General features: G+C 38.5%; 1 protein-coding gene across 10 annotated transcripts in view; it reads left to right on the top strand.

Annotated features, from left to right (window-relative positions):
- The window catches only part of LanB1 (laminin subunit beta-1), a 229242-nt gene that overhangs the window by 73758 nt on the left and 131945 nt on the right, over nucleotides 1-23539 (top strand). For 6 of the 10 annotated variants that reach the window (XM_070094540.1, XM_070094535.1, XM_070094534.1 and 3 more), the window contains 3 exons: nucleotides 2595-2645; nucleotides 8654-8870; nucleotides 22361-22469. In XM_070094540.1, the coding sequence (XP_069950641.1) occupies nucleotides 2595-2645; nucleotides 8654-8870; nucleotides 22361-22469 (377 nt within the window). The remainder of the gene's footprint in view (nucleotides 1-2594; nucleotides 2646-8653; nucleotides 8871-22360; nucleotides 22470-23539) is intronic. The other 4 variants (XM_070094536.1, XM_070094538.1, XM_070094537.1 and 1 more) reach the window with 1 other exon arrangement.

The following is a 23539-nucleotide window of genomic DNA, read 5'->3' as shown; positions in this document are numbered from 1 at the left end:
AATGTGTGCATGTTATAGTAAACATAAAGGCTACAATATAGTATACAGTACAGTATTTACATTAAATACTGCTACTGCCTTGCTTATACATAGTCCTATCATTCAGAAGGATGAGTCCATATTTGTATTGTAATTATTTTGTTACAGAGTGCCAGTATATGTAAGACAGATCATCATAAATTAGAGCATCTTTATGAGGGACCTACTGTACTTTCTGGAACCTCAAAAAATTTTATACTTGCTTGATAACAAAACTATACATAAAAATCACCAACTCCTGTATTTGCTTTCTACTTTCAAACACAGCATATAGATATATACAGTACAATAATGAGGGAGTGCAAAAAAAGCACAAATTAGAAAGCTGGTGAGGGTTGAGCAATTTTCCTGAGAGTAAGATATAGTCATGAAAAGATGAGTAAGGTGAGAACACCTTGTTTTTCATACTCATCTGCTCTGATACATCAAATCTCATGTATATAATAATATACATTTACATTCTTTATACAACTTCCTTCCAATTTGATATTCAGTTTTATATTACCTAGATTCTCCATGGGAAAGTGGATAAGAATCTGTTCTTCATCAGCCATGTGTTGTAAGAGGCAATTAAAATGCTGGGAGTGAGAGGCTAGTACTCCTATATAAATTACTAAAAGTAAAAATGAAAACTTATATTTTTCTTTTAAGGTCACCCTGCTTCAGTAGGAGATGGCTGGTTCACTAAAAAAAAAAAAGTTGCCTGGATTTCTTATTCTCATCAACCTGCTCTTTTCTATGATCACTTCTCATTTTATTGTAATACATACTCTGCTAGACTTTTGCCAACTAAAAACAGTGTGCCATCAGCAAAGCACACTTGTGACAGATTCCACTCTTGTATCAATTCCTTATTTTTTAGGCCTGACCCTCTCCCCAGCACTAGGATTTATTTTATTCACAACCTCCTCCTATAAACCCATTAAACATGTACAGTGACATCACAAATACCTGTCTAAGGCTCCGTTTGTCAAATTTATTAAATTTTCATTTTGTTTTAAATTAGTAATTTGGTACATTTGAAGAGTTGTTTCCAACTGGATTAATGACTCTTTGATGTATTGACCTCCCTTAGAATTTCTTTTCTTTTTGCATATTATGAATCCCTAGAAATCACTAATAAAATTTATATATTTTTTTTTTTATTATCACACCGGCCGATTCCCACCAAGGCAGGGTGGCCCGAAAAAGAAAAACTTTCACCATCATTCACTCCATCACTGTCTTGCCAGAAGGGTGCTTTACACTACAGTTTTTAAACTGCAACATTAACACTCCTCCTTCAGAGTGCAGGCACTGTACTTCCCATCTCCAGGACTCAAGTCCGGCCTGCCGGTTTCCCTGAATCCCTTCATAAATGTTACTTTGCTCACACTCCAACAGCACGTCAAGTATTAAAAACCATTTGTCTCCATTCACTCCTATCAAACACGCTCACGCATGCCTGCTGGAAGTCCAAGCCCCTCGCACACAAAACCTCCTTTACCCCCTCCCTCCAACCCTTCCTAGGCCGACCCCTACCCCGCCTTCCTTCCACTACAGACTGATACACTCTTGAAGTCATTCTGTTTCGCTCCATTCTCTCTACATGTCCGAACCACCTGAACAACCCTTCCTCAGCCCTCTGGACAACAGTTTTGGTAATCCCGCACCTCCTCCTAACTTCCAAACTACGAATTCTCTGCATTATATTCACACCACACATTGCCCTCAGACATGACATCTCCACTGCCTCCAGCCTTCTCCTCGCTGCAACATTCATCACCCACGCTTCACACCCATATAAGAGCGTTGGTAAAAACTATACTCTCATACATTCCCCTCTTTGCCTCCAAGGACAAAGTTCTTTGTCTCCACAGACTCCTAAGTGCACCACTCACTCTTTTTCCCTCATCAATTCTATGATTCACCTCATCTTTCATAGACCCATCCGCTGACACGTCCACTCCCAAATATCTGAATACGTTCACCTCCTCCATACTCTCTCCCTCCAATCTGATATTCAATCTTTCATCACCTAATCTTTTTGTTATCCTCATAACCTTACTCTTTCCTGTATTCACCTTTAATTTTCTTCTTTTGCACACCCTACCAAATTCATCCACCAATCTCTGCAACTTCTCTTCAGAATCTCCCAAGAGCACAGTGTCATCAGCAAAGAGCAGCTGTGACAACTCCCACTTTGTGTGTGATTCGTTATCTTTTAACTCCACGCCTCTTGCCAAGACCCTCGCATTTACTTCTCTTACAACCCCATCTATAAATATATTAAACAACCACGGTGACATCACACATCCTTGTCTAAGGCCTACTTTTACTGGGAAAAAATTTCCCTCTTTCCTACATACTCTAACTTGAGCCTCACTATCCTCGTAAAAACTCTTCACTGCTTTCAGTAACCTACCTCCTAAATAAACTTTTGATAATTTTCTTGCTCTGCAATTTTTGGAATAATTTTGTTAGTAGTGTACTATGGTAGCTTCAGATTTTTCCCCCTCGTGTCAGTACAATATGTATCTAAATCTATATACCAAGTATAAATTTTAATATTCCAGGAATCACAGAAGATTATTATTCTCAACCAAAATCAGAATGGCCTCGGAAACGTAAGAAGGTTTTTTATAGAAATTAACTTGGATGCATTTGAGAGCATTTCTTAACAGTTAACACTGAAGTAGTATGCATTATTGCTTGTTTTATGGAGTGACATAATACTTAACAGAGTGTACAGTGTTGCTAAGTCATTGTTCTGGCTGTATGGTTAGATAAGAGTAATGTTAATATTATACCAGAATAATGTCCACCTGCTTGAAAGTATCTTGTTGTAAATGACATGATCAAAACAGAAAAGCAATATTAAAGCATTTATCTTTACATTTTCATGATTACAGTTGTTTTATTAAAAGTTTGATTGGTCAGATTTATAAAGTTAAAAGTAAAAATAAACCAAAATATAAAGTCTGGCTAGGAGAATGATAAAATGATTTTTAAGGGTGGAAAAGAACTCTTGTCTCTTTTGATCCCAACTCGCACTTTTATCATACTGTATTTGTTTGAGTTTCTGTATGCAGTCATTCTATTGTTATACTGTTCGTGTGTTGCAGCCAAGGATGGAGTTGACATCTCCATTGGTGTGTCAACTATTTGGGCTGTGATATACTGCTTCTATGTCAGTATGTTCACTTGTAGGATGAGTGGCACTACCTACTGACCTTGATGCTTACGGAAAAATATGAAATTTTGCTCCTTTTGATGTTTATAGTTACAGTACCAGTCTATAGTTACAGTACCAGTCTATAGTTACAGTACCAGTCTATAGTTACAGTACCAGTCTATAGTTACAGTACCAGTCTATAGTTACAGTACCAGTCTATAGTTACAGTACCAGTCTATAGTTACAGTACCAGTCTATAGTTACAGTACCAGTCTATAGTTACAGTACCAGTCTATAGTTACAGTACCAGTCTATAGTTACAGTACCAGTCTATAGTTACAGTACCAGTCTATAGTTACAGTACCTGTCTATAGTTACAGTACCTGTCTATAGTTACAGTAACTATAAACAGTACCTGTTTATAGTTACTGTAACTGTTTATAGTTACAGGGGCTGAGTTAAGCTTGTGGTATCCTGTCTTCAGTGTGAGAATCTCTATCTTGATCCTTCCCCAGAAATGGAGGGAATAAAAAATTGTATTTTCTCAACTAAGTTTCACTGAAACCATTGGTTAGACTCTGGAAAGGTGTATAACTTCCTTCATGGTATCCAACTCCACCTGGATTATACATGTTATTCTTTATATGATTTCAGGATTGCCTAAAATTTAAATGGATTGACCATTATAGCTCAAAATTGGTGGCCAGTGGCAAATCCAAGATTTCATTTCTGGAGGGTTGGGGAGGAAGCTTAAATATAATAGGATGCTGAAAAATTTAAGAAATCTTTAAGAACATGATTGTCAGTACATGTATATATGTTTTGTGGTGACAAGTCAGTATAATAGTGAAAATTAAGCATTAACTTAAAAAATATAAAGTATTTGTATTTGGGGGGGGTTCTTCAGCCCCATTACAACCCCTTCATGGCCGCACAACTGTTGATGGGTATTTCCAAGAGTGTTTCCCTGTGCATGTTTGTAATTATGTATATATTTGTAAAAGCCTAGGTAGTAGGTTGGTAGACAGCAACTGCCCAGGGAGGTACTACCGTCCTGCCAAGTGAGTGTAAAACGGAATCCTGTAATTGTTTTACATGATGGTAGGATTGCTGGTGTCTTTTTTTTTTTTCTGTCTCATACACATGCAAGATTTCAGGTACATCTTGCTACTTTTACTTACACTTGGGTCACACTACACATACATGTACAAGCATATATATACACACACTCCTGGGTTTTCTTCTATTTTCTTTCTAGTTCTTGTTCTTGTTTATTTCCTCTTATCTCCATGGGGAAGTGGGACAGAATTCTTCCTCTGTAAGCTATGCGTGTTGTAAGAGGCGACTAAAATGCTGGGAGCAAGGGGCTAGTAACCCCTTCTGTATATATTACTAAATTTAAAATGAGAAACTTCTGTTTTTCTTTTTGGGCCACCCCACCTCAGTGGAATATGGCTGGTGCATTGAAAGAAAGAAAGATTTGTAAAAGCCTAGGTAGTAGGTTGGTAGACAGCAACTGCCCAGGGAGGTACTACTGTCCTGCCAAATGAGTGTAAAACGGAATCCTGTAATTGTTTTACATGATGGTAGGATTGCTGGTGTCTTTTTTCTGTCTCTTAAACATGCAAGATTTCAGGTACGTCTTGCTGCTTCTACTTACACTTAGGTCACACTACACATACATGTACAAGCATATATTTATTTATTTATTTAATGTCTGCAAACAGTACATAGAGATTGTGTATATACAATACTGGGTTGCAATGCAAAGAGAGCCTCTATTATGCCTAGGCATTATGGGCCAACTTAACATTATTGGCTTACATTCTACTTAATACTAAGGAGTAGTATATCATAGTTGTACAGTAGGAAAGTAATTATTTCATAGCTGTACAGTAGAACATTAATTATAAATGAATCAAAATTTGTATAATACAAAGATATACGTATTTTTATTCTAAAATGCTTTTGTGAAAAACAGTGATTCAATTATATTACTGTCAATCATAGATAAAAGGTTCAATGTAATTGTTTCAGTTATGATGTGGGAGTACATAGGTGAGTAAATGTGTACTGAGTATTTAGCATTTAGTCTAGGGTGATTAAGTGGCTTTTGAGAAGAGTCTTAAATTGATTTTCAGACTGGGTTACTTTAATATCTTCTGGTAATGAATTCCATATTTTGGGGCCCTTTATGTGCACAGAGTTTTTACACAGTGTGATATGGACACGAGGTATATCAAAAAGAGATCTGTGTCTTGTGTTGTGGTCATGTGTCCTGTTTAGGTTGGTGAGGAAAAGTTTAAGTGGGGGTTTATATTTGCGTGTGTTGTTCTGTGTATGTAATAGGCACATGAATAAGTATGGATGTTCTTAATGGTAAGCAGATTCAGACTTTTGAAAATTGGTGGAGTATGCTGGCGGGAGTGAGAATTTGTTATCATTCTTACTGCTGCCTTTTGCTGGGTTATTAGGGGTTTTAGGTGATTGGATGTTGTTGATCCCCATGCACAAATTCCATATGTAAGATAAGGGTATATGAGTGAATGGTGCAGTGCCGGGAGAGCTGATTGTGGAACGTAGTACCTTAACTTTGATAGTATGCCTACAGTCTTGGAGATTTTCTTGGTGATTTGTTGTATGTGTGTTCGGAACTTAAGGCTACTGTCAAGGTGGATACCTAGGAATTTCCCTCTGTGAGTCTTGTGACTGATGATTCATTTAGCATAATGTTAATTGGATCATTTGCAGCTTTGTTTCCAAACTGAATGAAATTGGTTTTATCAGTGTTCAGGGTAAGTTTATTAGTCATCATCCAGGCAGATATTTTCTGTAATTCAGAATTGACTGTGTTTGCTAGAATGACTGCGTTTGGGTGGGAAAATGCATATGTAGTGTCATCTGCAAATAATATGGGTTTGATTAGCTGTGATGCATTCGGTAGATCATTGATGTAGATGAGAAAGAGGAGTGGTCCAAGGACGCTTCCTTGTGGAACTCCTACTGTGATTGGTTGGGTGGAGGAGTTTGCATCATTTGCATACACATATTGAGCTCTGTTACTAAGGTATGACTTTAGGTAGTTGAGGGAGTGGCCTCTGATACCATAGTGCATTAATTTGGAGTACAGTAGTTCATGGTCGACATGGAAACCTCTGGGTTTTCTTCTATTTTCTTTCTAGTTCTTGTTCTTGTTTATTTCCTTTTATCTCCACGGGGAAGTGGAACAGAATTCTTCCTCCATAAGCCATGCGAGTTGTAAGAGGCGACTAAAATGCTGGGAGCAAGGGCCTAGTAACCCCTTCTCCTGTATAAATTACTAAATTTAAAAAGAGAAACTTTCATTTTTCTTTTTGGGCCACCCTGCCTTGGTGGGATTCGGCTGGTTTGTTGAAAAAAAAAAAAAAAGTTTGTAAAAGCCTAGGTAGTAGGTTGGTAGACAGCAACCACCCAGGGAGGTACTACCATCCTGCCAAGTGAGTGTAAAATGGAAGCCTGTAATTGTTTTACAAAATGGTAGGATTGCTGGTGTCTTTTTTTTTTTTTTTTTTTTTTTTTTTTTTTGTCTCGTACACATGCAAGATTTCGGGTATGTCTTGCTACTTCTACTTACACTTAGGTCACACTACACATACATGTACAAGCATATATATACACACCCCTCTGGATTTTCTTCTATTTTCTTTCTAGTTCTTGTTTTTGTTTATTTCCTCTTACCTCCATGGGGAAGTGGAACAGAATTCTTCCTCCGTAAGCCATGTGTGTTGTAAGAGGTGACTAAAATGCCGGGAGCAAGGGGATAGTAACCCCTTCTCCTGCATACATTACTAAGTGTAAAAGGAGAAACTTTCGTTTTTCATTTTGGGCCACCCCGCCTCGGTGGGATATGGCCGGTGTGATGAAAGAAAGATTTGTAAAAGTTTTCTTTCTGTGAGGTATCTGTGACTGACTTTGAAAACGCTTCTACCCTACCAGCCAGGCTTTCGTGGAAAGTACCTGACCAATCAGGGTGTTCTGTTAACCACCTATTGACCCACATATCCATCACAGCTTAGGTGATCTGGCACATTATCATGGTAGTGATTCAATTTCCTCTTGAAGACTTCTTTACTTGTTCCAGTAATATATCTGATATCTGCTGGTAGCAGGTGGAAGAGTTTTGGCATTTACAGAGCTTTTCTGTCTAGCAGGGTTTTACTCATATTTGGCCACTTCTCCACTTTGAGGTGTAGGGTTATGATTAAAACTCTTAAGAAAAAATCACTTGAACCTGATATAACAGTTAATATTTGGCAAACATTAACATGTCAGTTTTATCTTGTACCACTAAATTATTCAATTCCTACCTCTTTATTACATACAGGAATTGTTGACACTGAAATGTCCCTCAGAACTTAAATTATATGTAATATTCCTTAGTCAGATAAGTAATATTTAAATACTAGTTTAAATATTAGTTTATGTACTCATATTCATTTTAATCTGCATGAAATCTTGCATAACAAGGGGTATTCCTAACACCTTGTAGGTCATGGAAATAAAATTTGACTTTGACCTAGACTTAACTATACAGGTGGTTTAAATGGAGTGACAGGGTTTGAACATGCAGTTTAACAATTCTGGAATTTCTAGCCTGGTGCCTTAGCCCAAAGACCTGTGGTGCAATGGACTAAGATGCTGATCTAGTAATTCTAAGATCATTCAAGTGTGTGTTCCACTTCCATTACCACATTTGAATTGTTACAATCATTTATTTTCAGCTTATTATACAGTTAATGTTTGATTTAGATCATGGTGATACACTGTATTTTAAAATTTACACATTTGAAGTTTTGATTACCTGACCATCTGATGTAGTGAGTCATATTCTTGAATTTTTTGTAAGGAAAGGTAAGGGTTCAGTCCTCAGATGGAATGGGTTTCCATCATTTGACACAAATACTTAATATGAAAAAAGTATTTTTAAAGTTTAGTGAGCTCTCCTGAGAGAATTTTTCTCCTTTGGCTTTGCCAGTAACCTTTGCAAAATAAAAAATGTTGTAGCTGAGTGCACAATAACTGATTAAAAAAAGTTTAAGATGTTAATGAAAATTTTGCTTTATCATATTCTCCTCCTTTGGCTTTGGGTAAGCTAACTATTTTATCAAATATTTTTTATTTAATAACTTAATTATTTGTGTGTTGTTGGATGGAATAATATATTTTAAACAGTACTCTTAGTGAGTTGCCTTTGTCGTTTGATTTAATTTTACTACTGCTCTATCCTCTTTGTTTTAGGAAATATAATGATGTTTTTGCAACTTGTATTAATAATTTATTAATAAGGAATTAAAACAAAATTAAATATTCCACCTTGCTTTCTCAGTTATTCTGTACAATGATCAATATCAATATTGGAAATTCTAAGGATTTATTATATTCTTTAATGAAAAATAAAACCTTCAAAATTCTTTTCTTCAGCTTGTTCATGTGATCTCCTTGGTACTGTGAATAACTTGGGCTGCAATGTCCTAACTGGGGAATGCTCCTGTAAGCGTTTTGTGACTGGAAGAGACTGTAATCAGTGCTTGCCACAACATTATGGGCTCTCAGAGCACCCAGATGGTTGTCAACCATGCAATTGTGACAGAGGAGGCTCACTTGACAACAACTGTGATGTTATCAGTGGCCAGTGCAAGTAAGTAATGTGTGGCTGCATATTAGACCTTTTATTTTATCACAGAACTTTCCATATTGTGATTTCTGCCATGGCTAAAGAGGATGGTACATGTTTTAAAGTACTGTAGTGTAATTAATAGTGGTTTGCTTGTTAAATAAGCAGGTATGTACTGTATCTTAAACCTCACTCTATGAACAATGATTTTTTTTTTTCAATAAACCAGCTGTATCTCACTGAGGCAGGGCGACCTTAAAAAAAAAACTAAACTTAGTAATGAACAGTGAAATGTAGTTATGTAAAATCTTAGGTTAGATAAATTGAGGCATTTTTAACAATTTCAGGGTTGCAACCCCTGCTCTCAAACTTGCTTTCAGGGTTGCAAAATTTCTCTGTTCATTAGTCACATCTCCAGGCCCCTCTTATATTATGTTTGCTTTCCATTTTGACTTTTTATTCACATAAAAAATAGAAGATTTATTGTTATGCAGACAACTGCATTATTGTGGTAATTATATAAATAATGTCAATGCATTCCTAAATGTATATTAGACTGGCCAGTTTGATGTGTATTGGACAAGTGACATCTGTGTACTCTGGAATATGGGCAGAAATTGAACATTTCTGTTACTTTGAGCTCAGTTTCAGTCTACTTTCAGTAATGAAACCAGTCAAAATCTTCTCTATTTCTGTAATATATCTTTCATTCTTATAGGTATTAGGTTGGTAGACAGCAACCACCCAGGGAGGTACTACCGTCCTGCCAGATGAGTGTAAAAAGGAAGCTTGTATTTGTTTTACATGATGGTAGGGTTGCTGGTGTCTGTTTTCTGTCTCATAAAAAAGCAAGATTTCAGGTACATCTTGCTACTTCTACTTACACTTAGGTCACATTACACATACATCTAAACATTTATGTATACACACTCATCTCAGTTTTCTTTGATTTTGTCTTAATAGTTCTTGTTCTTATTGCTTTTCCTTTTATATCCATGGGGAAGTGGAATAAGAATCTTTCCTCCGTAAGCCATGCGTGTTTTAAAAGTCAACTAAAATGCCAGGCACAATGGGCTAGTAACCTCTTTCCCCATATAGCTTACTAAAAAGAAAAAGAAGAAAACCATCAAAGTAGGTTGTTTGAATGTGTGTGGATGTTGTGCGAATGAAAAGAAAAAGATGATTGTGGATGTTATGTGTGAGAAGCTGGATGCCCTGGCTTTAAGTGAAACAAAGCTGAAGGGTGTTGGAGAGTTTCAGTGGGGAGAAATAAATAGGATTAAGTCAGGGGTTTCAAATAGAGTTAGAGCTAAAGAAGGAGTAGCAAAAATGTTGAAGGATGAGTTATGGCAGGAAAAGAAGGAATATAAATGTATAAATTCAAGGATTATGTGGAGTAAAATAAGCATTGAATGTGAAAAGTGGGTTATAGTAAGCATTTATGCACCTGGAGAAGAGAGAAGTGGAGAGGAGAGAAAGAGAGATTTTGGGAAATGTTGAGTGAGTGCATGGGGAGTTTTGAACCTAGAGAGAGTGTACTTGTGGTTGTGGATCTCAATGCTTAAGTGGGTAAAAATGTTGTGGAGGGAGTAGTAGGTAAATTTGGAATGCCAGGGGTAAATGAAAATGGGGAGCCTTTAATTGAACTATGTGTAGAAAGGGGTTTCGTAATAAGTAATACATATTTTATGAAAAAGAGGATAAATAAGTATACAAGGTATGATATAGCACGTAATGAAAGTAGTTCGTTGGATTATGTATTGGCGGATAAAAGGTTGATGGGTAGGCTTCAGGATGTACATGTTTATTGAAGGGCAACTGATATATAGGATCATTATTTACTCGTAGCAACAGTTAGAGTAAGAGGTAGATGGGACAAAAGGAAAATGGCAACAGCAAGTAAGAAAGATGTGAAAGTGTATAAACTAAGGGAAGAGGAAGTTAGGGTGAGATATAAGCAACTATTGGCAGAAAGGTGAGCTAGTGCAAATATGAGTAGTGGGGGGGGGAGTTGAAGAGGGTTGGAATAGTTTTAAAAATGCAGTATTAGAATGTGGGGCAGAAGTTTTTGGTTATATAAGGGTGGGTGCAGGAGGAAAGAGGAGTGATTGGTGGAATGATGAAGTAAAGGGTGTGATAAAAGAGAAAAAGATAGCTTATGAGATGTTTTTACAAAGCAGAAGTGTTATAAGAAGAGCAGAGTATATGGAGAGTAAAAGAAAGGTGAAGAGAGTAGTGAGAGAGTGCAAAAGGAGAGGAGATGATAGAGTGGGAGAGGCACTGTCAAGAATCTTTGTAGAAAATAAAAAAAAATTTGGAATGTGATAAACAGGTTAAGAAAACCTAGGGAACAAATGGATTTGTCAGTTAAAAACAGAGTAGAGGAGTTAATAGAGGGGGAGCTGGAGATATTGGGTAGATGGTGGGAATATTTTAAAATGTCAATGAAGAGAGGTGGTAATTTCATGCACTGGCCAGGGAGGTATAACATCTTTTAGGAGTGGAGAAGAGCAGGATGTGAGTGTGGGGGAGGTGCGTGAGGCATTACATAGAATGAAAGGGGGTAAAGCAGCTGGAACTGATGGGATCATGACAGAAATGTTAAAAGCAGGGGAAGATATAGTGTTAGTGGTTGGTATTTTTGTTTAATAATTGTATGAAAGAGGGGAAGGTACCTAGGGATTGGCAGAGAGCATGTATAGTTCCTTTATATAAAGGGAAGGGGGACAAAAGAGATTGTAAAAATTATAGGGGAGTAAGTTTACTAAGTATACCAGGAAAAGTGTACAGTAGGGTTATTATTGAGAGAATTAGAGGTAAGACAGAGAGCAGGTTTGCAGATGAGCAAGGAGGCTTTACAGTGGGTAGGGGATGTGTAAATTAACCCTTAAACTGACCAAACGTAGATCGTTTTATTTTTCATTCCTTCAAATTTGGCACAATAGGCTTGAGTCGCCTAGACATGAAAGAATGGGTCTGTGCACTAGTGTGCGCACTATTAAAAAATCTGGGAGCACTTAGTACCTTGTGGGAGCGCCAGTTCAATTAAGTGCCAGCTAGAGCAAATAGCATGGCAAACACCAGGGATTCACTGATGCCATGTCGCATTAACACTCCCATTTTAAGAGGAAAGTAAAAACAGGTTAGATAAATACATGAATGAGTGTGGGTGGGTGTGAGTTGGACCTGACTAGTTTGTGCTACTAGGTCTGATGTCATGCTCCTTCCTTCAGTGGATGTGACCTGACTAGGTGGGTCATTGGTCTAAGCCAGGGGGGAGGGTGACATGTACCTGCCTTGGATGGGCCAGTAGGCCTGCTGCAGTCTTCCTTCTTTCTTATGTTCTTATGTATTGGGCAGGCTGGCCAGCTGGCTTGCTTTGGCTGTCTCTGGCTGTTTCTCTGTCTATATCTCTATATCTCTGTCTATCTATATCTTTTTCTCCCATGTACACAAGTACAGTTATTATAGTGTAAATTACCTAGGATAACCCAAAAATTCCAGGCAAAGATAGACAGATAGACAGAAACATGTTTCTGTGTATCAGTGACAACAAATAAAGCCAGGGTTCCCCTAGCGCCCATTTATCAAATGTCGCCGAGCTGATAACAGATGTCATAAAACAATTCTTCAAGGAGTGTGATATACATATACTCCAGGCAGACAGAAAGACACATAAACAGAGACAGACTTACAGGCAGGCAGATAGACAGATAGGCAGGCAGATAGACAGACAGACAGATAAATAGACAGAGACAAAAGACATGTTTATGTGTAACATTGATAACAAATACAGCGAGGGTTAGCTGGAGCAGTGGGCATTTATCAAATGCCACTGGGCTGTCAACAGTATAGGGAAGCTTTTCATAAGACCATGCTTCAAGGTATATGCCAGGGTATCTAAAACATTGCTAGGACCTATAAATACTTTGTATATATTTCTAGACAATAGTAAATAACCCAGGCAGGTGTAAATGTTCACCTGTCAATGTGATTGTGACTATTTGAGCACTATTTCATTACCTAATATTAGTGTCAGAACAAAGACTGGCTATGAAATTACAAGAACTATTATAAATTGTAATTATCAGAACATAAAAAATATATAAATTAAAATAAAAACGAGAAAAAAAAAGTATATCGGCAACACTTCTGCAAGCAGCAGGAGTCGATGTTGCCGACAGGTGAGCATCCAGAGCCAACTTCACGGTCTTATATCTCAGTAAGTACTGACCCTAAAAAAATTTTTTTATCCTATAACATGTAGAAAAATGTGCTCTACATTTTAAAAGAAAAAAAAAAAAGATTTTTTTATTTTTCAAAATATTTTGAGCGCCACGCGAGTGAACATAGATCTACGTTTGGACAGTTTAAGGGTTAAGTGTTTACATTGAGGCATATATGTGAACAGTATTTAGATAAAGGTAAGGAAGTTTTCGTTGCATTTATGGTTTTAGAAAAGTCATATGATAGAATGGATAGGGGAACAATGTGGCTGATGTTGCATGTATATGGAATACAGATCTCCTTCAACATTCGCGAGGGTTAGGGGATCAAGAGCCTCGTGAATGTTGAAAAATCGCGAATGTTTGGTGCCCCAATATATTGTAGGGAAATATAATACAATACTTCTTCCTTAACTTGTTGAACCATAAACAATCATAAAATACATGAAAATGTCGTAAATTGTACTAAATACATACATGTTATGGTTTAATAACAAGTATGTTATTAAATACCACTGCCTCCACTTCCTCGACCGCTGCGAGTTCCTACTACCCTCCCTCCAACCCCCCCCCCAACTGGCAGCCAGCCCTCCCACCAGTGTGGTGAGTGTTTTGTTTGTTCATTATTTGCTATTAAACTACAGTATAAATAATGTAAACCAATTCATGATTGCATATTGGAATGTCTATTCGGACGGGTATTGGACGGTGACATCATGTGTTGACTCTTGAACACAGCAAAGAATCAAACATTTCTGCTACTGCTAATAATAACAATAGTAGTAGTAGTAATAATACTACTAATAATAATAATAAATTATAATAATAATAAATACGATAGAATTGAAGAAGGAAATTATACAAAAATACGAAGGAGTGGTTGACACATCGTCAGTGTGGCTTTGTTTATGCTGGAGTGAGCATTAGTCTCCTTGCTCTTCCAAACATTTCACAATAATTCATTGTGTTTGGTGCTTGTAGATTGAGTGCTACTGGAGTGGTAGAGGCAGTGGTTGGGGAAGCGGTTGAGGCAGTGGGTGAGGCAGTGGGTGAGGCAGTGGTTGAGGCAGTGGGTGAGGCAGTGGTTGAGGCAGTGGGTGAGGCAGTGGTTGAGGCAGTGGCTGAGGCAGTGGTTGAGGCAGTGGGTGAGGCAGTGGTTGAGGTAGTGGGTGAGGCAGCAGTTGAGGCACTGGTAGAGGCAGCAGTTGAGGCAATGGTAGAGGCAACAGTTGAGGCAGTGGTATTTAATAACATGTTATAAATAATAATAATACATATTACTAATAAGGTAGTAGGTTGGTAGACAGCAACCACCCAGGGAGGTACTACCGTCCTGCCAAGTGAGTGTAAAATGAAAGCTTGTAATTGTTTTACATGATGGTAGGATTGCTGGTGTCTTTTGTCTGTCTCATAAATATGCAAGATTACAGGCATGTCTTGCTACTTCTACTTACACTTAGGTCACACTACATATACATGTACACGTTTATTTATACACACTCATCTGAGTTTTCTTTGATTTTATCTTAATAGTTCTTGGTCTTATTACTTTTCCTTTTATATCCATGGGGAAGTGGAATAAGAATCTTTCCTCCGTAAGCCATGCGTGTTGTAAAAGTCAACTAAAATGCCGGGAACAATGGGCTAGTAACCCCTTTTCCTGTAAAGATTACTAAAAAGAATAAGAAGAAGAAAATTGTCAAAGTGGGAAGTCTGAATGTGCGTGGATGTTGTGCAAATGATAAGAAAGATGATTGTGGATGTTATGAATGAGAAGAAACTGGATGTCCTGGCTTTAAGTGAAACAAAGCTGAAGGGGGTGGGAGAGTTTCAATGGAGAGGAATAAATGGGATTAGGTCAGGGGGTTTCAAATAGAGTTAGAGCTAAAGAAGGAGTAGCAATAATGTTGAAGGATAAGCTATGGCAGGAAAAGAGGGACTACAAATGTATAAATTCAAGGATTATGTGGAGTAAAATAAAGATTGGATGTGAAAAGTGGGTTATAGTAAGTGTGTATGCACCTGGAGAAGAGAGAAGTGTAGAGGAGAGAGAGAGATTCTGGGAAATGTTGAGTGAATGCATGGGGAGTTTTGAATCAAGTGTGAGAGTAATGGTGGTTGGAGATTTCAATGCTAAAGTGGGTAAAAATGTTATAGAGGGAGTAGTAGGTAAATTTGGGGTGCCAGGGGTAAATGTAAATGGGGAGCCTTTAATTGAGCTATGTGTAGAAAGAAATTTGGTAATAAGTAATACATATTTTATGAAAAAAAAAGAGAATAAATAAATATACAAGGTATGATGTAGCACGTAATGAAAGTAGTTTGTTAGATTATGTATTGGTGGATAAAAGGTTGATGGGTAGGCTCCAGGATGTACATGTTTATAGAGGGGCAACTGATATATCGGATCATTATTTAGTTGTAGCTACAGTTAGAGTAAGAGGTAGATGGGAAAAGAGGAAAATGGCAACAACAAGCAAGAGGGAGGTGAAAGTGTATAAACTAAGGGAGGAGGAAGTTCGGGTGAGATACAAGCAACTATTGGCAGAAAGGTGGGCTAGTGCAAAGATGAGTAGTGGGGGGGTTGAAGAGGGTTGGAATAGTTTGAAAAATGCAGTATTAGAATGTGGGGCAGAAGTTTGTGGTTATAGGAGGGTGGGGGCAGGAGGAAAGAGGAGTGATTGGTGGAATGATGAAGTAAAGGGTGTGATAAAAGAGAAAAAAGTAGCTTACGAGAGGTTTTTACAAAGCAGAAGTGTTATAAGAAGAGCAGAGTACGTATATGGAGAGTAAAAGAAAGGTGAAGAGAGTGGTGAGAGAGTGCAAAAGGAGAGCAGTTGAAAGAGTGGGAGAGGCACTGTCAAGAAATTTTAATGAAAATAAGAAAAAATTTTGGAGTGAGTTAAACAAGTTAAGAAAGCCTAGGGAAAGTATGGATTTGTCAGTTAAAAACAGAGTAGAGGAGTTAGTAGATGGGGAGAGGGAGGTATTAGGTAGATGGCGAGAATATTTTCAGGAACTTTTAAATGTTAAGGAAGAAAGGGAGGCGGTAATTTCATGCACTGGCCAGGGAGGTATACCATCTTTTAGGAGTGAAGAAGAGCAGAATGTAAGTGTGGTGGAGATACGTGAGGCATTACGTAGAATGAAAGGGGGTAAAGCAGCTGGAACTGATGGGATCATGACAGAAATGTTAAAAGCAGGGGGGGATATAGTGTTGGAGTGGTTGGTACTTTTGTTTAATAAATGTTTGAAAGAGGGGAAGGTACCTAGGGATTGGCGGAGAGCATATGTAGTCCCTTTATATAAAGGGAAAGGGGACAAAAGAGATTGTAAAAATTATGGAGGAATAAGTTTACTGAGTATACCAGGAAAAGTATACGGTAGAGTTATAATTGAAAGAATTAGAGGTAAGACAGAATGTAGGATTGCGGATGAGCAAGGAGGCTTCAGAGTGGGTAGGGGATGTGTAGATAAAGTGTTTACATTGAAGCATATGTGAACAGTATTTAGATAAAGGTAGGGAAGTTTTTATTGCATTTATGGATTTAGAAAAGGCATATGATAGAGTGGATAGAGGAGCAATGTGGCAGATGTTGCAAGTATATGGAATAGGTGGTAAGTTACTAAATGCTGTAAAGAGCTTTTATGAGGATAGTGAGGCTCAGGTTAGGGTGTGTAGAAGAGAGGGAGAATACTTCCTGGTAAAAGTAGGTCTTAGACAGGGATGTGTAATGTCACCATGGTTGTTTAATATATTTATAGATGGGGTTGTAAAAGAAGTAAATGCTAGGGTGTTCGGGAGAGGGGTGGGATTAAATTATGGGGAATCAAATTCAAAATGGGAATTGACAGTTACTTTTCGCTGATGATACTGTGCTTATAGGAAATTCTAAAGAAAAATTGCAAAGGTTAGTGGATGAGTTTGAGAATGTGTGTAAAGGTAGAAAGTTGAAAGTGAACATAGAAAAGAGTAAGGTGATGAGGGTATCAAATGATTTAGATAAAGAAAAATTGGATATCAAATTGGGGAGGAGGAGTATGGAAGAAGTGAATGTTTTCAGATACTTGGGAGTTGACGTGTCGGCGGATGGATTTATGAAGGATGAGGTTAATCATAGAATTGATGAGGGAAAAAAGGTGAGTGGTGCGTTGAGGTACATGTGGAGTCAAAAAACGTTATCTATGGAGGCAAAGAAGGGAATGTATGAAAGTATAATAGTACCAACACTTATATGGATGTGAAGCTTGGGTGGTAAATGCAGCAGCAAGGAGACGGTTGGAGGCAGTGGAGATGTCCTGTCTAAGGGCAATGTGTGGTGTAAATATTATGCAGAAAATTCGGAGTGTGGAAATTAGAAGGTGTGGAGTTAATAAAAGCATTAGTCAGAGGGCAGAAGAGGGGTTGTTGAGGTGGTTTGGTCATTTAGAGAGAATGGATCAAAGTAGAATGACATGGAAAGCATATAAATCTATAGGGGAAGGAAGGAGGGGTAGGGGTCCTCCTCGAAAGGGTTGGAAAGAGGGGGTAAAGGAGGTTTTGTGGGCTAGGGGCTTGGACTTCCAGCAAGCGTGCATGAGCGTGTTAGATAGGAGTGAATGGAGGCGAATGATACTTGGGACCTGACGATCTGTTGGAGTGTGAGCAGGGTAATATTTAGTGAAGGGATTCAGGGAAACCGGTTATGTTCATATAGTCGGACTTGAGTCCTGGAAATGGGAAGTACAATGCCTGCACTTTAAAGGAGGGGTTTGGGATATTGGCAGTTTGGAGGGATATGTTGTGTATCTTTATATGTATATGCTTCTAAGCTGTTGTGTTCTGAGCACCTCTGCAAAAGCAGTGATATAATGTGTGAGTGTGGTGAAAGTGTTGAATGATGATGAAAGTATTTTCTTTTTGGGGATTTTCTTTCTTTTTTGGGTCACCCTGCCTCGGTGGGAGACGGCCGACTTGTTGAAAAAAAAAAAACTAATAACATTTAATAATAATAATAATAATGCATGTTATTAGTAATATGTATTATTATTATTTATAACATGTTATTAAATACCACTGCCTCAACTGCTGCCTCTACCATTGCCTCAACTGCTGCCTCTACCAGTGCCTCAACTGCTGCCTCTACCAGTGCCTCAACCACTGCCTCACCCACTACCTCAACCACTGCCTCACCCACTGCCTCAACTGCTGCCTCACCCACTGCCTCACCCACTGTTTCACCCACTGTTTCACCCACTACCTAACCCACTGCCTCAACTGCTGCTCACCCACTGCCTCAACCGCTGCCTCACCCACTGCCTCACCCACTGCCTCAACTGCTTCCCCAACCACTACCTCTACCACTCCAGTCGCACTCAATCTACAAGCATCAAACACAATGAATTATTGTGAAATGTTTGGAAGAGCAAGGAGACTAATGCTCACTCCAGCATAAACAAAGCCACACTGACGATGTGTCAACCACTCCTTCGTATTTTTGTACAATTTCCTTCTTCAGTTCTATCGTATTTATTATTATTATTATTATTATTATTATTATTACTACTACTATTGTTATTATTAGCAGTAGCAGAAATGTTTGATTCTTTGCTGTGTTCAAGAGTCAACACATGATGTCACCGTCCAATACCTGTCCGAATAGTCATTCCAATATGCAATCATGAATGGGTTTACATTATTTATACTGTAGTTTAATAGCAAATAATGAACAAACAAAACACTCACCACACTGGTGGGAGGGCTGGCTGCCAGTTGGGGGGGTCGGAGGGAGGGTAGTAGGGACTCGCAGGTGGCAGGAAACTTAAATATGATTTGGCGGCTGGGAATTTGGAGGCTGGGTTTTTGGCGGTTGGTAATTCGCGAATGTGTGAAGCCCGCGGAAGTTGAAAACGTGAATGTTGAGGGAGACCTGTAGGTAGTAAGTTACTAAATGCTGTAAAGAGTTTTTATGAGGATAGTGAGACTCAGGTTAGGTTGTGTAGGAGAGGAGATTACTTACCAGTAAAAGTAGGTCTTAAACAGGGATGTGTAATGTCATCATGATTGTTTAATATATTTATAGATGGGGTTGTGAAGGAGGTAAATACTAGGGTGTTGGGGAGAGGGGTGAGATTAAATTATGGGGAATCAAATACAAAATGGGAGTTGACATTGTTACTTTTTGCTGATGATGCTGTGCTTATGGGAGATACTAAAGAAAAGTTGCAAAGGTTATTGGACGAGTTTGGGAGGGTGTGTAAAGGTAGAAAGTTGAAAGTGAACATAGATAAGAGTAAGGTGATGAGGGTATCAAATGATTTAGATAAAGAAAAATGGATATCATGTTGGAGAGAGGGAGTATGGAAGAAGTGAATGTTTTCAGATATTTGGGAGTTGATGTGTCAGTGGGTGGGTTTATGGAGGATGAGGTTAACCATAGAATTGATGAAGGAAAAATGGAGTGGTGCACTGAGGTATATATGGAGACAAAAAACATTATCTATGGAGGCAAAGAAGGGAATGTATGAAAGTATAGTGGTACCAACACTCTTATAAGAGTGTGAAGCTTGGGTTGTAAATGCTGCAGTGAGGAGGCAGTTGGAGGCAGTGGAGATGTCCTGTCTAAGGGCAATGTGTGGTGTAAATATCATGTAGAGAATTTGAAGTGTGGAAATTAGGAGAAGGTGTGGAGTTAATAAAAGTATTAGTCAGAGGGCTGAAGAGGGGTTGTTGAGGTGGTTTGGTCATTTAGAGAGAATGAGTCAAAGTAGAATGACATGGAGAGCGTATAAATGTGTAGTGGAAGGAAAGCGTGGTAGGGGTTGTCCTCGAAAAGGTTGGAGGGAGAGGGTAAAGGAGGTTTTGTGGGTGAGGGGCTTGGACTTCCAGCAAGCGTGTGTGAGCGTGTTAGATAGGAGTGAATGGAGACGAATGGGTTTTGGGACCTGACGAGGTGTTGGAGTGTGAGCAGGGTAATATTTAGTGAAGGGATTCAGGGAAACCAGTTATTTTTATATAGTCAGACTTGAGTACTGGAAATGGGAAGTACAATGCCTGCACTTTAAAGGAGGGGTTTGGGATATTGGCAGTTTGGAGGGAAATATTATGCAGTGGACCATCGGCTAACGATATTAATCTGTTCCCGAGAGCTCATTGTTAGACGAAATTATCGTTAGCCGAAATAATTTTCCCCATAAGAAATACAGTGGACCCTCGCATAACGATCACCTCCGAATGCGACCAATTATGTAAGTGTATTTATGTAAGTGCGTTTGTACGTGTATGTTTGGGGGTCTGAAATGGACTAATCTACTTCACAATATTCCTTATGGGAACAAATTCGGTCAGTACTGGCACCTGAACATACTTCTGGAGTGAAAAAATATCGTTAACCAGGGGTCCACTGTAATGGAAATCCAATTAATTCTTTCCAGACAGCCAAAAATATTAAAAAAAATTTATTTTTTTTATGAAGTATACATTTCCCTACACAGAAAACAGTGAGACATGCACACTAACTATATAAATAAATGTGAAAATGACACTTACTTTTATTGAAGAGTATTGATGAGTGATGAGACACTGTTTTTCTTAAACACTCTGGGATTTTCAGAGAGTTACATGAGTAAAGGCTTCACTTTGCAATCCCCACTAGCATTACAACAAAACAAGAAAGTTAGCTTGTCTTTCATAGGCTTGTGTCCTAGGAGTGCCTTTATCTCCTGAGTAATGTAGGTCCTGTTTGGCATTTTCTTCCAGAACAAGCCTGTTTCGTCACAATTGAACACTTGTTGGGGTTGGAATTTTTCAGCTTCGCCATGCCTTATCACACTGTGTATGCCACTACAATTCTTAAATCTCTCAAACCTATCTTTGCTGGCCTTAAATTCACCAATGTGAGCACTAGTTCCAGTCATTTTTTCCTGTTCACCTGGGTGTTAGTCGACTGGTGTGGGCCGCATCCTGGGGGACAAGATTAAGGACCCCAATGGAGATAAATTAGACAGTCCTTGATGACTCACTGACTTTCTTGGGTTATCCTGGGTGGCTAACCCTCTGGGGTTAATTGTTTCTTGGTAATTGTTTCTCGTTAAGTCACACCAACAACAGTCTCCACATTTTCGAGTAGTACAGGTGATGGTGATGCAGCAACAGCTGACGGTGGTGCAGCAACAGCTGACCGTGGTATGATAGTATTTCATTAGTATTTCTCACCCTTTTTACCACAGGGTTGGCACTAGAAGTTTTCTTTGGGCCCATGGTGGCTTATTTAGCCGTTACAAGCACTCTAAACAATGGAATAATACAAAATGTATCGAATGTATGCATGAAACCGGCCACCCTGGCTTGTAAACAATGACGGTAGAGCAGCTGAGGCGCTCAGGCTGGACGGACAGGTTTGGGATGAATCATATTGGGCGAGTTTTTTATTGTTAGCCAGGCCAAAATTTTTATGCTCAAATGCTTCGTTGGGCGGATTTAATGTTATGCGATGCGTTCGTTAGCCGAGGGTCCACTGTATATCTTTATATATGCTTCTAAACTGTTGTATCTGGGCACCTCTGCAGACAGTGATTATGTATGAGTGAGGTGAAAGTGTTGAATGATGATGAAAGTATTTTCTTTTTGGGGATTTTCTTTCTTTTTGGGGCACCCTGCCTCGGTGGATGACGGCCGACTTGTTGAAAAAAAAAAAAACTTCCATTCTGTCAAATGAGATCAAGAAACCGAGGATACAACCATAAAAACCATATGAAAATACATTGCAAAGTAGCTGTTTTAAACCAAAAATAGTCAGTTTTTTTTTTCTTGTTATGCACTGTGCTGCAGGATTTTTTTTTTATATGGCACACACTTATTGTATAGACACATTCTCTTGTATCTAGACCCAGATTTACTGCTCACAGCTTATCTGTACGAGCTGAACTCATGGCATTGCTCTACGGGACCAACACTGGCTGCAAAGCCATGGTACAACGGGACCGACCCTGAAAGGGTTAATTTGCTTAGTACATAAATTTTAAGAAGGTTGGTTGCTCTGTTAGTTCTCATGCAAAATAAAAAAAAATACGTAACTTTATTTCATTTTACAATTAACCCAAAATTTGGGTATGAAAGTTTAGACAACAATTGAGTCCACTTTAAACAATTATGTGAGTGAGAGAAAAAGGGAGAAAGCCACAAGGCAGAGTGGCTGAAGAAATGAGCTTTTCTGTGCATTTCTTACACTCCATAAAATTGTACACTTGTATATTATTTCATATAATTGAAGACACTTCATCAATTGATGATTCTTAAACTATTTCAAGGTGTCGCCCACATGTTTCTGGTCGTCGTTGTGACATTCCTGAAGAAGGCTACTATGTTGCAACATTGAACTACCTCACTTACGAAGCTGAACTTGCAAGAGGATCTGAGGTTAGTTGATTAAATTGATAAATTTTACAAATGCGCAGATACTAAATATGTGATATACAGTAGACTGTCATTTAACACGGTAGGTATGGTCCTGAAAACTCTGTGTTAGACAAAACCGAGTTAGATAAACTGAAGAACTTATGGGAAAAATAGGGTTAAGTTCCTGGAAGTCCCCAAAAAGCCAAACAACTTTTTTTTTAGACCAACAGATCTTACAAAATAAAAGTGAATATGTAATTGTAGTGCATTGTTGTGATATATTACTGCTTAAGACTACAAATGCAATAGAAATACGTAATAGTATTTCTTACCTTAAATTGTGGGTAATGGTGTATGTGGATGATTGTGAAGATAGTGGATATGGATGGTGTGGCCCCTACTGGGCTGAGGTGGATGGTTGTTGGTTGTCGGCAGAAGTGGATGGTAGAGGTTCTGGTACTGAAGTCGATGGTTGTATTGGAGTGTGCATAAATTCTGTAATGGATCTCTGGGCTCTTTTACCCTGCAGTACATTATGCAGCTAACGGTAAGGCATCATCAGCTGGTCTAGACCCCATTTCAAAGCGCTTCTAGATTTGTCAGGGTCCTCTTTGGTGAAAAGTCTGCTAGCTTAGCAGCAGCATGGAACTGCTCACATAACTGCTGCAATTTTTACTATTTTTCTTCAGGTTCTTCTTCATCTTCTTTTGTTATCTCCCTCCCTTATATCTGTGCATCGAGCTCTGCTAACATTTCCTCTGGACTCCTGTCTTCATCATCATTATCTTCTAAGAGCTCATTCACATCTTCATTCATATCTTCAAAACCATCACCTGGTAATCTCCTTGCCAGCTGAACAACTTCTTGAATTTGACTCTCAGGCAAGGGAAAACCAGTGAAAGAATTACCTACAGAAGGACATAACTTTCCCCAGCCTGCATTTAATGTTGATTGGGGCACTTCATTCCATGCACTTCTAGCATAGCTGATGGCATCTGCAATGTTAAATTTATTCCAGAAACTTGGTACTGCCGGGTTGGAGTCAGAGTCCATTGGTGCAGCTAGTTTTTTTATGACTTTTTTGTGTAGTT

The sequence above is a fragment of the Cherax quadricarinatus genome, chromosome 46 (genome assembly GCF_038502225.1).
Source record: "Cherax quadricarinatus isolate ZL_2023a chromosome 46, ASM3850222v1, whole genome shotgun sequence".
NCBI classification, from domain to species: Eukaryota; Metazoa; Arthropoda; class Malacostraca; order Decapoda; family Parastacidae; genus Cherax; species Cherax quadricarinatus.
The sequence above is the reverse complement of the archived record's forward strand: the minus strand, read 5'-3'. Positions and strand labels throughout refer to the sequence as shown.